Source organism: Budorcas taxicolor, chromosome 25 (assembly GCF_023091745.1).
Source record: "Budorcas taxicolor isolate Tak-1 chromosome 25, Takin1.1, whole genome shotgun sequence".
In the NCBI taxonomy this organism is placed as follows: Eukaryota; Metazoa; Chordata; class Mammalia; order Artiodactyla; family Bovidae; genus Budorcas; species Budorcas taxicolor.
In genome coordinates, this window is record NC_068934.1 from 48,699,866 (window position 1) to 48,713,681 (window position 13,816).

A 13,816-nucleotide genomic window follows, 5' to 3' on the forward strand; every position below is an offset into this window, starting at 1 on the left:
GGAAGGGCTGGGCGCGTGGGACCCGCAGAGGCAGACGGTCACAGACAGGACGGGAGAGCAAGGTCTCGGTGCACAGCACGGGGAGCTGCCGCTGTGTTCCACATCTTGGGATAAGCCATCATGGAAAAGAGTATAAAAAAAGAAATGTCTCTATGTGCGAAACTGAGTCACTTCGCTGGAGAGCAGAGTTTGGCACAACATTGTAAATCGACTATAATAAAAAAATGAGCTATCAAACCACGAAAAGACGCGGATGAAATGTAAATGCCTATGACTGAGTGAAACAAGCCAGTCTGAAAAGGCCACACACTGTGATTCCAACTACACGACATTCTGGGAAAAGCTGAACTATGGATTCAGTAAGAACAGTGGTTGCCAGGGGTTAGTGGGAGGGAGGGATGAACAGGCAGAGCACAGAGGATTTTTCGGGCAGTAAAGCTGAGCTCTGCTTGGTGGTGAATACGCGTCCTTACACGCTTGCCTACGGAATGTACAATAGCGAGGGAACCCTGATGTAAAGGTGGATTTGAGTTAACATTAGTGCATCACCGCTGGCTCATCAGTGGCCACGCTGATGTCAGGCGCTAGCCGTGCAGGAGCCTGGGAGGTGGGTGGTTAAACAGAACCCCTGTTCCTTACATTCAGTATTCTGTAAACCTAAAACTACTCTAAAAAATAAAGTCTAAGGTGGCTCACACAATAAAGAATCTGCCTGCAACGTAGGAGACCCGGGTTCGATCCCTGGGTTGAGAAGATGTCTTGGAGAAGGGAATGGCAACCCACTCCAGTGTTCTTGCCTGGAGAATCCCACGGACAGAGGAGCCTGGCAGGCTACGGTCCACGGGGGCCGCAGAGAGCGGGACACGACTGAGCGACTGACACCCTCACTTTCAGGGGTAAGGGGAAGCTCTGCTGTACAGAGACCAGTAGCTGCGAGAAGGGAAACTGATGTAGGAAGGCACCATTTGGCAGCCTCCATGTGAGAGCTATTCAGTAATTCTGCTTTAAATGTTGAAAGTGAAAATAAATAAAAATTTACAATTTATCTACGCAGACTCCTCCCAGAAACCACCCACCCCAAATCCTCTGATTACTGTTAATTATTGGGTGAGACCCGGGAATGTCCCGAAACAGAACTGCCTGCCCAGGAGGTGGGGTCCTGCCCCTGCTCCCCCACCTGCAGGCGGGGGGGAGTCTCAGCCTTTGCTGGAGCCCCTGCTCTTAAGTCTGTGCTCTTTCAGGCACTACTTTACATGAATTTGAGGGGAAAATGGGTTTCTCAGAGTTGGCTCTTCTGGCTCAGTGAGTCCAGAGGCCGTCACTACGGGGCTGGTTCAGGAAACCCCAGCATTTATTTGACCCAGTGCCAGCTTCTCCGTGGGCTGCTGCCGGTGGATAGAGCCTTTTTCAATTTCGGGGGAGAGTAGGGAGTATCATCCTGTGTCTTACTCTGTCCTGGGTCCCCGAGGCTCCAATCCATCTGCTCTCTCGATGGCCCCATCCATCATCACAAGGACGAAATGTTGTTTTTTTTTTTTGGTTTGGTTGCTTTTTTTAAGCTGTATTTATTTCTGGCTGGGTCTCCGTTGCCGGGCGTGGGCTTTCTCCAGCTCTCGAGTGTGGGCTTCTCAATGCTGTGGCCTCTCTCTTCACAGAGCACAGGCTCTAGGGCACAAAGGCTTCAGAAGCCGTGGCCCACGGGCTTGGCTGCTCCGCAGCATGTGGGGTCTTCCCAGACCAGGGATCGAACCTGTGTCCCCTGCAGCAGCAGGCAGATTCTTAACTGTCGGACCACCAGAGAAATCCAAGGGCAGCATTTTAAACTCCAGCGGGAGGCCAAGAGCATGCCCCCTGACCCCGGTTTGGAAGCAATCTGGGGTCTACGCTGACGTGTTAGAAGCTCCGTTACGGTCAGCTCTGGAATAATAGTCACTTCAAACTCTTGGAATCCTGAGACGCTGGCGGGCTTGGTTCACGGTGGGAAGGAACCAGTGGGAGGGGTGGTGCTCGGCCCAGAGAACCATCAGGAAACAGCCGCGGATGCAGCCAGGTCAAGAGGGGCCAAAGGACACCCACGGAGAGAAGCCAAGTCAGGAACCACAGACCGCAGGCCTGGCTCAGGCCTGTGACTGTCCCTGGAGGCTCAGGTTCCTGCTCAAGAACCCACGGACCATCTGTGGTCCAAGGCTCAGTGCCGGGAACCACGTCACCGTGATGGACCGAACCCCCACACCCCGCCACGAGCTGGGCGCCAGCCTAGATGGCCAGGCTCAGAGGAGCAGCCCACTAACCACGGGGCCAGAACCAGCACGTGCTCACTGCTTGCCCACCAACCCCAGCCTGGTGCTCAGACCCAGGGAGTCAGAACCCCTGGTGCCCACCCCTGCTGCCCCTGCGGATGGAATGCCCAACCCTGCCTCCCCCCGCTCCCCGTCTAGACTCTTCACAGAGGCCACTTCCCCACCTGCCGCCTGGGACACGCCCTTCTCCCCAGCCCCGGGGCCTCATCTCACCAACCCTGCCCTGGGAAGGTCAGCCCCCTGCAGGCATGGCACAGCTTCCTCCTCCAGGGGTCCCCACCCATAGGACCTCCCCTCAGCCTCGTGCCCACATCACCCATCAGGACGGCCGGGAGCCCGGCTTGTTCATGTTGCCCCCCGCCCCAGCACACAGACCCCCGGGTTCCCCGTCTCACCACGTCTGCTGGGCTGGTAACCTGCTCACCTTCAGCCAGACCTCTGCACTCACCCCCGGCTGGGCCTGCGATCTCCTGACCCCTCCAAGTGCCCTGGCATCTGTCCCCTGGCATCTCAGTCACTGAAGGTGCGTCACTGAGGAGCCAGCAGCCCTGCACTCACACTGCGCAGCTAACTTTAGGGGACAGGAGTTAACGGTGGTCACAGCACGGCCACCTGTGCGTGGACGGGGACCACCACGGCCGGAGGAGCACAGGGGTGGGTCCTGCCCAGCGTCAGGGGTCAGAGGAGCCCCCACAGTGATGAGAAAGCTCCCTTCCTCAGCGGACAAGCACACCTGCTGTAGGTCCAGGGACTCTGAGGGCCGCGTGTGTATGTGACGTTGACATGGGGTGGGCAGGCTGCCCCCTCCCAGGAGCAGAGGGGAGGGAGGCCCTGCTCACTGAGTCCAAGACGAACGCCCTCTGCTCAGCATCGCCCACCTGCCGGGGGGAAGGGGGGAGCCCTCAGTTGCCATGGAGACCCTCACCTGAGCTGCTCTCGGCTCTCACAAGAGCCTCACTTCCGCTGGTTGAGTTCACGTGCCCTGTGGGCACAGGGCTCTCCCTGGGGCAGTGCTGCCTCCCCCCAGGGGACACTGCGTAACGTCTGGAGACATCCTGGTGGCCACAGCTGGTGGGGGCGTTCCTGGCATTCGTGGGCGAAAGCAAGGAAGCCAGAAGCATCCCACGATGCACAGGACGGCCCCCGGCATGAAGAGCTGCCCGGGCCCTGACGGAACATTATTCAGCCATGAAAAGAGAAGGAAATCCCACGATGCACAGGACAGCCCCCGGCATGAAGAGCTGCCTGGCCCCTGACGGAACATTATTCAGCCATGAACAGAGAAGGAGCATCCCACGATGCACAGGACAGCCCCCGGCATGAAGAGCTGCCCGGCCCCTGACGGAATAGTATTCAGCCGTGCACAGAGAAGGAGATCCCACTGTTTGCAAGGATGCAGATGGACCGTGAGGGTGTGACACTATGGTGAAAGAAGTCAGACGGAGAGAGACAAACACTGAACAATCTCACTGACACGTGGAGCCTAAAACAACGGAACTCAGAGTCACGAGGCAGACTGGGGGCTGCCCCGGGCAGGAGGCGGGGGTGGGCAGAACAGGAGGAGGGCAGCAAGGGTCCAGACCACCAGCTGCAAGATAAGTGTGTGCCATGGATGCCGTGGGCAGCCTGGGGACTATGGTCAACCACGCTGCATTGTCAGGAGGCCCCTGAGAGTCCAGGGGTCAGGACCCGCGTTCCCCATGCAGAGGACACAGACTGCACCCCTGGCTGGGGGACTAAGATCCCACATGCCACATGGCATTGTACAGCTCAGAAAAAAAAATGCTCTGTATATTTAAAAAGGGCTAAGAGAGCAGATCGGCTTCCCCCGGTGGCTCAGTGGTAAAGAATCTGCCTGCCGACGAAGCAGAAGCAGGCTCGATCCCTGGGTCGGGAAGATCCCCTGGAGAAGGAAATGGCAACCCACTCAGTATCCTGCCTGGAGAATTCCATGGACAGAGGAGCCTGGAGGGCTACAGTCCATGAGGTCGCAAAGGACCTGGACTTAGTGACTGAAGAACAAGGAGAGAGTAGCTCCTAAAAGTTCTCATCATAAGAAAAAAAAAAAGTGGAACTGTGGGTGGGGCTGGATATTAACTCGATGTATTGCGGTGATCACTCCCCAGTGTATCCACAAACCAAATCCTTATACCGCACACTGAAAATAATGCAAGGTTTTCTGTCAACTGCTTAGCCATAAAACCGGAAACCAAAAGAGAAAAGAGAAGATTAAATAAAAGTGCCCATTTGGAACCGGCAAGAAATAGAAAGGCTCATCCAGCCCCAAGGTCAGCAGGGCGGAGGATGGCGGCCTGCACGGGTCTATCCCACACGTGATCCGAGGGCCCGCACACAGAGGCTTGGTTTCCAGCGGGGGGAGCAAGACCTGTGAGTGCACGTCTGTCTTCCAGGGCAGGAGACAGCAACCCTCTGTTACCCACTCATTCACTCTCTCAACTCAGGTCCGCACCGCGCCCCTTCCACCTGCCAGGTGCTGGCCACCTGCTGGCAACTCCGGGTACAACACAGGCCCTCGGAGCGGGGAGAACACGTGTTTAAGACCCAGTGAAGGCTGATGCTGCGTGTGCCCGTGGAGTCTGAACCACAGCATCGCCTCTTCTCTCTGAGCCCACGCTTCAGGGGGCTTTCCCCAAGTCTCTCCAACCAGCCCTACCTCCAGTCTCCAGGTCGTGGAAATTCGGATCCAGGCCTCGGTCCAGCATCTTGATGATCTTCTCCACTGACCGATGCTGGATGTGATCCATGCATTTTTTCAAATTGTTCTGGAGAGAAAAGTAAAGGTGGTTTTATGGAGAAACGTCTTTACAGACCACGGGAAGGCTCCTTATGGGGCACACGCTGGCCTCCTCTACAGGGAGGAGAGCCACCCCTCGATGGGGCCCCACTGCAGACCCCAGGCTTACCGGGTAGCGTCATTCTGTGGCTGGAACCCCAGGGCCAAGCTCAGAGCCCAGGACATGGAAAATGCCATCAGCCCACCCTGGATGAATGTTCTAGAAACCCCCCCCCCCCCCACCAATTTCTGTCCTTGCCTAACATCACAGGACATTTCTTCACTTTCAGAAGGCTGAGCATCCTGGACCGCTTTGAAAACAACACTTTCCAGGGCGCATCCCAGGTCTTCCGACTTCATTCCTGGTGAGCTAGGCCCAGGGATTGGTATTTGTGCTTTTTAATCTCTAAAGCGGCAGGCTCAGTGGGGAGCAAAAGGGCACAGCTCACTCGGCTTAATCCAAGCAAGTCAAGGTGAAGGAGACAGTCACTCCTCAAGAGATCAGAACGACTGGGGGCTCAGCCCTGATGGGGCCGCCCAGCCACACCTGCAGGGAAATGACAATCATCCGTCTGTCGGGCAGACAGCCCGGCTGTTTGATCGTAATCGCGGAATCCGAGATAGCTCTATCGGATGAACCTGAGGCTCTCACTGGCCAGCCCTCCACCTCCACTCCACACCCTTCCTCCCCAAACACCCCAGAGCCCCTGGACCCTTCAGCTCAGGGACACAGGCTAGATCTCCACCTGGACACTTTCTGTACAATGTGGGAATAAAAATTCACAAAATATCCAAAGGCAGAGGGCACACTTGGTTACACTGAACACCTTCCCTGCTATTTACTAATCGACATTATTTTAAAGGCACAAATACATTTTCATCACTTTCATCTACACACTGGAGGGTAATTAAAAAACCAAAAGTGCCCACACGGGGAGTCTAAACACCCCTGTGCGGGTGGATCCCGGGGCTGGGCAGAGAAAATCCAAGAGCAGCCCGACTGTCCTGTGCCTGAAAACCGCCGGCGCTGGCAGCACTGTGGGGGCGCGCCAAGGGGGTAGAGAGCCAGCGGAAGGGCCACCGGCCATGTCTGGACAACTTGAGCACAAAAATAGCGCAACAGGCGGGCGACAGCCCACTGAACATGATAAAAATCCTCACGACCTTCCTGATACGAATGGGGGACAAAACACAAACAAGGGGGACCCCGTAGGGCGGGGAGGCCCCCTGTGTGCTTGTGGCTCCGGGTGAGCTCACCTGGGCAGGTCAGGGCCAGCTCGGGGAAGCCGTCAGGCAACGACCGGACGCTGGCCTTCCCTGAGCGCCGCAGGAGATGCTCTGGGCTCCCTGGGAAGGGGCGGGGCGGGAGAGGGCATCCCTGGGCATCACACTGCGTCCTCTGTGCTGGGCGAGGTGCCCGCCACATGCTCCAGCTCCAGTGCACCACGGACACGCACAGCATCCCTGGCAGGGTGCGGCCGTGTCTGCAAAGCAGCCCACGGATCTTTGCTAACCCTCTCCTTCTCCCCTGCCACCCTTGCGCAGCGGTCTGGCCTCTGAGCAGCTTATGTAAACAGCACTTTAATTACAAGGGCGGCAGCAGCAGATACCTACTGCAGCGCTGTCCCCTGTCTGGGCAGCAACACCTCAGAGGGAATGGCCACTCCTCCTTCCAGAAACACCGGGGGGCAGTGAGCAGAAAGCAGGGTCCCAGGCTCCTCTTTCTCAGTGTCGTTACTTCCCTTTTGCACAGGTATCTACCAAGCCTGCCTCACATGGGAGGAGACGTCGGCGGTGTTTAACCACGCTCTGGCGGCTGCAGGGGCCTCATTAGCCCCAACATCTGCCGGGAAGAAGAACCACTGTCCAAGAACCGCCCGCATCTCTGAAGACGAGGCCGCAGGAACGACAGCTCAAGCTGACACACACACTCCTCGCTTACCTTCGTGTGCAGCTTGGCCAGCTGTTTCTCGTCCAGGTTTGTCTGCCTATACACCCGCTTCTTGTAGCGAAACTGACACAGACAAAGAAGCAAGGGGGGAAAAAAAGAAAAGAAAACCAGGTAAGTATTTCACACGGCTGGCCACAGAGAGCAGAAGCCGGCCTCTTCCGTGGCTATCTCACCCATGGCAGGGGCTCCCGAGCAAACCCTGCAGCATTAAATAAACTGTATTCGAAGCGCAGAGACTGCAATGGCGCACGAGTACCTTCTGCAGAGATGCTGGGGGGAGGCCACTAAGAGAAACACGGGCAACCGGAGGGACGAGCGCCCGGGAGCCTGGGGTTCCCTGCTCGCCTCTGCCTCCTCTGCCAGCGAGCCAGTCTCCCTGCTGCCGGTGAGGCACCAAACTGGGACCTACTTCTCACATCGGCCAGGCCCCCAGCATCGGCCACCTTTATTAAACACACATTAGAAGGCCGAAGAATTGATGCCTTCAAATTGTGGCACTGGAGAAGACTCTTGTGAGTCCCTTGGACAGCAAGGAGATCCAAGCAGTCCATCCTAAAGGAAATCAATCCTGCATATTCACTGGAAGGACTGAAGCTGAAGCTCCAACCCTTTGGCCACCGGATAGGAAGAGACAGCTCATTGGGAAAGATCCCAATGCTGGGAAAGATTGTGGGTAGGAGAAGAAGGGGGCAGCCTAGGATGAGATGGTTGGAAGGCACCACCAACTCAACAGACATGAGTTTGAGCAAGCTCCAGGAGATGAAGGACAGGGAAGCCTGGCGTGCTGCAGTCCATGGGGTCACAGTCAGTCTGACACGACTGAGCGCCTGAACGGCAACAGAAGCCCCAGCCTGGTGAAGCCGCCTGCCTGCAGCCTCCGCCTGGGACCTCTGAGCTCAGCCTTGCTCCCTCACACGTCAGTGCCTCCGCTAACCTGCAGGAGACGGGAACAGGGGGCACACCCTGGGCAGGTGCAATGGTGTGCCCAGGAGGGCACAGTGGGGCTGCACGCCGCTGCTGAATCCCCAGCAACCCCGCCTGACGCCTGCCTCCTCCCAGGAGCCCCGGCCGCCCTAGGGTGGGTTTGGGAAGATGCTGGCAGCTTGGGCATCACTAGGTTCCTAGGTCGAAACATGGCTCCAATTCCAGCCCCACCACTGTCCCAGGGTAACCAAAAGTGGGGTCCAGCTGCTTGCCACTCAAGCCAATCAAGAGGCCAGGTTGGTGGAAAGGGGAGTTTGTCTGATTTTGGATGCTGGCAACCGGGGGTGGGGGCCAGGTGCCTCTTCAAAGGCGGACTCCCCTCCCCAACAGTCGGTGGGCAAGAGCTTTCACCGACGGAGGGAGGGGGCCGCAGGCACAGTCAGCTCTGACAGGCATCTTGAAATTGGTCATCGGTGGTCTGACCAGCATCATGTTGGTTGTTTTAGGTACAGCTAGTCTTTAGTTCCAAGGTAGGTTTGTTCCCATTTCTTTGAGGCCAGTTCCCGGAACTGTGGCAGCTTATGTCATGGCTGGGCTTCCCAGGCAGTGCTAGTGACCCAGAACCCACCTGCCAGTGCAGGTGATGTAAGAGACGTGGGTTCGATCCCTGGGTCAGGAAGGAGGGCGTGGCAACCCACTCCAGTACTCTTGCCTGGAGAATTCCACGGACAGAGGAGCCTGGCGGGCTATAGACGAGGGTCACGAAGAGTCAGACACAACTGAAGTCTTAGCACACACACGTGCAAGGATGCATGTCACAACTACAGTCTGGTCGTCGTGTAGTTAGCTTCTTCCACCTGGTAGGGGTTTCCGTCCCTAAAAGACAGCTCCCGGGACGTGGCTCAGAATAATATCCGTGGTGCTTGCTGCTGCTGCTGCTGCTGAGTCGCTTCAATCATGTCCGACTCTGTGCGACCCCATAAATGGCAGCCCACAGGCTCCCCCGTCCCTGGGATTCTCCAGGTAAGAACACTGGAATGGGTTGCCATTTACCTTCTCCAATGCATGAAAGTGAAAAGTGAAAGTAAAGTTGCTCAGTCGTGTCCGACTCTTAGCGACCCCATGGACTGCAGCCCACCAGGCTCCTCCACCCATGGGGTTTTCCAGGCAAGAGTACTGGAGTGGGGTGCCATCGCCCTGTCCGCTATGGTCCTTGGGGAAGAACTGAAAGTCCCTGGCTTCACTTAGAGACTAACCTTTATCATCTGGTCTGCTTTGAGTGTTTCCCTTTGTCTCTGCATGTTCTCACTTCTCTGATTAAACTTATTCTTTGGGTAAAGTTTTCCTACAGACAAAAGGCGGGCAGAGGATGGGGGGCCTGGGCCACACGGTCCTGCCCCGTTGCACTAGCAGCTGAGCCACGGGGCTGAGCACCTTCCTCACCCGAGCCTCTCCTTCCTTGTCAGTCACACAGGGGTCACATACAAAGCTCCCAGGGCGCCCGGGGAAGGAACATGAGCTTCCTGGCCCGGAACCAGCGCTGGGCAAACGCGTTCTTACCCTTCCCGCCCCCACTTTCTTTGATCCCCCCCTCACTCGGAGGAGTTTAAATAACCACGGACGTGCCATGAAGGCTCAGAGCGGGGTGTGAGCTAACTCTGAAGGTCTGATTCCATTCACGTTTCCAGAGCGACCCCTGATGGCCTCCCCCCGACTCCAAACAGAAGAGCAATCCCGTAAGAAACCGCATTCCTCGGTGCCACAGACTGAACCTTGTTCTTTTTCTTTTTCTGTTTTTTTTAGGTGCCAAAATAAACCAGAGCAATCGGAAAATCCTGTGAAACGCAGGCAGCACCCGGTTCCTGGATCAGCGTGCTGTGGAGAACAGTCAGCGTCCATCCTCTTGAGCTGACCTCGTGGGAGGAGACGCAGGCTGTTTTAGGATTCTGCCCCTCTGGTTCTAGAGTCAACTGGGACACCACGCTCTGGGGATGGCAGTGAAACCTCCCTATTGCTTATCCTCATCCAAGATGAGATGGCCTGTCTTCTCCACGCACCTTCATCCACGGCCCTGGGGACACGGCTGCACGCGAGAGCCTCTGCTCAGTCACTGAGCCGTGTCTGACTGTTCGCGACCCCATGGACTGTAGCCCGCCAAGGTCCTCTGTCCATGGCATTTTCCCTGGGAAGAGTACTGGAGTGGGTGGCCATTTCCTCCTCCGGACAATCTTCCCGACCCAGGGATTGAACTCATGTCTCCTGCATTGGGAGGCAGATTCTTTACCACTGGGCCACCTGGAAAGGCCCTGGGAGTGACAAGAGAGAGTGTACCAGTTTGCTAACTTGATGGATCTGTAGGACATCAAGTCAGTGGGTGCTTCTTCCAGTTTTTAAAAAAACACGCTCGGGTCGATAACACCTCTTGGCAGGAGGGTGAGCACTGACAGGAGAATGTCCGTTTCCAGAGTCATAATCATTTGCAACGTGTGGCTACAGAGGGACCCAGGCTCAGAAACACACGTCCTTTTCTCGCCTTCTCTCCACGTGTCATAGGTAGCCAACCGTGCCTTACTGCAATGACCCAAGGCTCAGATCCACGCTGCCCCTGGCGTGTCCGTCGCCAGGCCAGGCTCAGCCCCGCACAGCAGATTGCCCGGCAGGACGGTGGTCCAAGGAGATGAGTGAAGGCACGTGCTTGCACGGCAGCGGGAGCGACGGCAGGGGCAGCTGCAGCACCGCCGCGCGGGCTCGCCCGTCACCACGTGCTCAGAGCACTGCCCTGTGGAACGGCCCACTCGAGCCTCACGGCCGCAGAGAAAACAGCACGAACGTTCCCCTGCCTTCACAGCTGGGAACCTGCGGCTCAGACAGGGTCCCTCGGTGGCCAGGACGGGACCCAGCCTGTCTGAGGTCACAGCCCCGGCTCCCATGGTCCCTGGGCGGGACGTCAGAAGGACACTGTGCCAGCTGTTCTGAAAGCCAGGACACAGCCCTGCCCGGTTCCACCAGGCTCTCCTGGGCCTCCTCTTGTTCGGGGCAGGGCGGGGGGTGGGATGGGCCAGCCTTCTCCAAGATGCTTTCTGATCAAGAGCAGGCTCTGGACTTCCTGTTCCCACCTGTTTTACTGTCTTTATGGATTGTCAGCCCCTAAAGGAGCTGTGTGTTTGCTGTTCCTGGCCTGTCCCCTCCCAGAGAGTGTGAGCTCCATCAGAGCAGAACCCTGACTGTCCTGTGTCGAGAAAGGGTTGGGACTGAGCAGGCAGGCCCCCAACAAGGGGTTGGTCAATGGAGTCCCACTTCACAGATGAGCAAACCGAGGCCAAGACAGGGGCCCACGTGACTCCTGAGAGGCATGTGAGCTTTTCCTCCACGGGAAACCTCCTCCCTGGCCCAGGGCACATTGGGGATCGCAGAACCTCAGTCCCCGTCAGGCCTGGGAACATGCAGGTGGGGCGCAGCCTCGGCCCACGGCATTTCTGATTGCAGAGTAACCCCCTATGGTGGCCCAGGTGCCACCCACGACACCACTCCCAGGCTCTCACAGTCGACCAGGCTGAAACAAACACCATCACTTGAGGTGACGTGTGGGGCACCTGTAGAAACATCCACACTTCCTCCCACTTGCATCTCTGTGTTACTACGTCGCGTGGGGAGAGGGGTCCCCTGGAGACTGACGTGTACACATCTCTATACAGAGAGCAGGTGCCTGGCAGGGACCTCCTGCGCAGTGGGGGCAATGCTACTCGGCGCTCTGCAACGGACTCTATGGGAAAAGACTCTATAAAAGTGGGCATATGTAAATGGATAACCGATTCGCTCTGCTGTACACTTGAGATAACACAGCACCGTAAATCAACAATACTTCAATAAAACTCAATTAAAAAAAACTCGAATAGCATCTGTATCCTGCTGGCGTGTGAAAATTGGACAAATCTTAATTATGCTGAATTGGTCACGGTGCTTTTCAAGTTTACCGCATCCTTCTACTTTTCTGTCTATTCATTCTGTTAATTTTTGAGAGCTTGATACTAAAACTCCAACTAAAAAATCTTAATTTATCTACTTAAAAAGTAATTGTAATACACTGTGGAACTGTATGTAACTTTTTTCTGTACTTTCCAAGTCTCCTGTAAATGTGTTACCATACTTTTGTAATTAAAAAAAAAATTAATTAAATAATTTTTAAAAAAGTTTCAAATTAAATAATTTTTAAAAATACACAATGTGGGAATTCCGTATGTAAACCTGGGCTCCCCAGGGGCACGGTCTGAGGCCACGTCTTCTGTGGATGTGAGGCTGCCAGTGGATACCCACCGAACATTACGAGGCAGCCCACCCACCCAGGAGCACCTGACTGGCCACAGTGGGTCAAACAGCCCACTGGTCATTCCCGAGACTCATGCTTCTGACAACAGCTGGATGGCCGGGGGCCACCCCGTGCCAGGGAGAGACTCAGTGGGGCAGAGGCAAACCCCGCTCTGCACCCCCAGACTCAAAGGTCCCGGGGACATGAGCTTGAGTCAGACCCAGGGTTCGCTCACAGCAAGACATCCCTGCAGCAGGACGTCCCTCCAACAGGTTCGTCCGATCCACAGTGAGAAAACAAATGGCTACGCACTGCACGTGTGCCTGCTAAGTCGCTTCAATCGTGTCCGACTCTTTGCAGCCGTATGGACTGTAGCCTGCCAGGCTTCTCTGTCCGTGGGATTCTCCAGGCAAGAATACTGGAGTGGGTTGCCATGCCCTCGTCCAGGGGATCTTCCCCACCCAGGGATCGAACCAGCATCTCTTACGTCTCCTGCATTGGCAAGCGGGTTCTTTACCACGGGCGCCACCTGGTCCGCAGACCAGGATAGAATCACCTGCGAGCTCACGAATACAAACTATTGATTTAACAGTGATTTCCGCATAGGAGATCAACCCGGAGTCTGGGAGGGCGTCCCCCCGCCCTGCCCTGCTCCCCATTGCGCCAGCTGTGGGCAAGTAAGCAGTACCTCCAGGGACGGGATGCCCTTGCCCATGGGCTGCGGGTACTCGCGCAGCAGCCGCTCCTCGTCCAGGAACTTGCCGTCGCGCCCGTTGCTGGCCGGCTGGAACAGCCCGTAGTTCAGGACGTCCTTCAGGCTCTGGTTCAGCGAGCACAGAATCCGCTGCTTTGCAACCCATACTGTGGCATCCGGGTTGAATCGAATGCACTTCTGCAGGAGAGGACAAGACCCCTGGTTAGCAGGAAGCCCCCCGGGGCAGGTGGCCGGAGATGCCCAAGGGGCCTCCATTCCACCCCGAGGCCTCCTCTGAGCTCTGGACTCTCTGGCTTTATGGTGAAAACCGTGACCTTCTGATCTCCTTGGCAAATATAAAAGGGGAAAAGCTCGGATGGGATCACTGATTCCGGGGCCCCGGCTCTCACTGTTGGCTCCAATCTCCGGGACCCGCTGTATTTATGGTCATCGCTTACCATCACAGACTGTCTTGGGCAGTTCTCCCACCTGTACAGAGCTTCTCAAACTTGCCTGCTTGGTAAAGCACCCTCCCAGAAGACAGTCCGATGCAGCGGGTCTGGGTCCAACCACAAAGCTGCATTTCTCACAAGTTTCAAGGTGACGTTACCGCAGCCGGCCCAGGAAACACTGAGGAGCACAGCTCGAGCGAACCACAACACTGAGGAGCACGGCTCGAGCGAACCACAGCGCAGCTGCCTTTCTACACCGACGGCTCTCACAGACACCTCACAGACAGGCAGGGGGCTCCTTTCCTCACCTCACTGATGGGCGAGCCCAGGGCACCGGCCCCACCCACCTGACTCTGAATGCCAGGGCTGTAAAAAACACCGTGAGCGCCGCTCCC

The 13,816-nt window shown here is 56.5% G+C and overlaps 1 protein-coding gene across 1 annotated transcript in view; it reads right to left on the minus strand.

The window, feature by feature from the left end:
* The window catches only part of SHANK2 (SH3 and multiple ankyrin repeat domains 2), a 459,075-nt gene that overhangs the window by 428,468 nt on the left and 16,791 nt on the right, over positions 1-13,816 (minus strand). Inside the window, exons 2-4 of the mRNA XM_052662177.1 lie at positions 12,964-13,167; positions 7,037-7,108; positions 4,975-5,083 (exon numbers count right to left, since the gene is read on the minus strand). Of these exons, the coding sequence (XP_052518137.1) occupies positions 4,975-5,083; positions 7,037-7,108; positions 12,964-13,167 (385 nt within the window). The remainder of the gene's footprint in view (positions 1-4,974; positions 5,084-7,036; positions 7,109-12,963; positions 13,168-13,816) is intronic.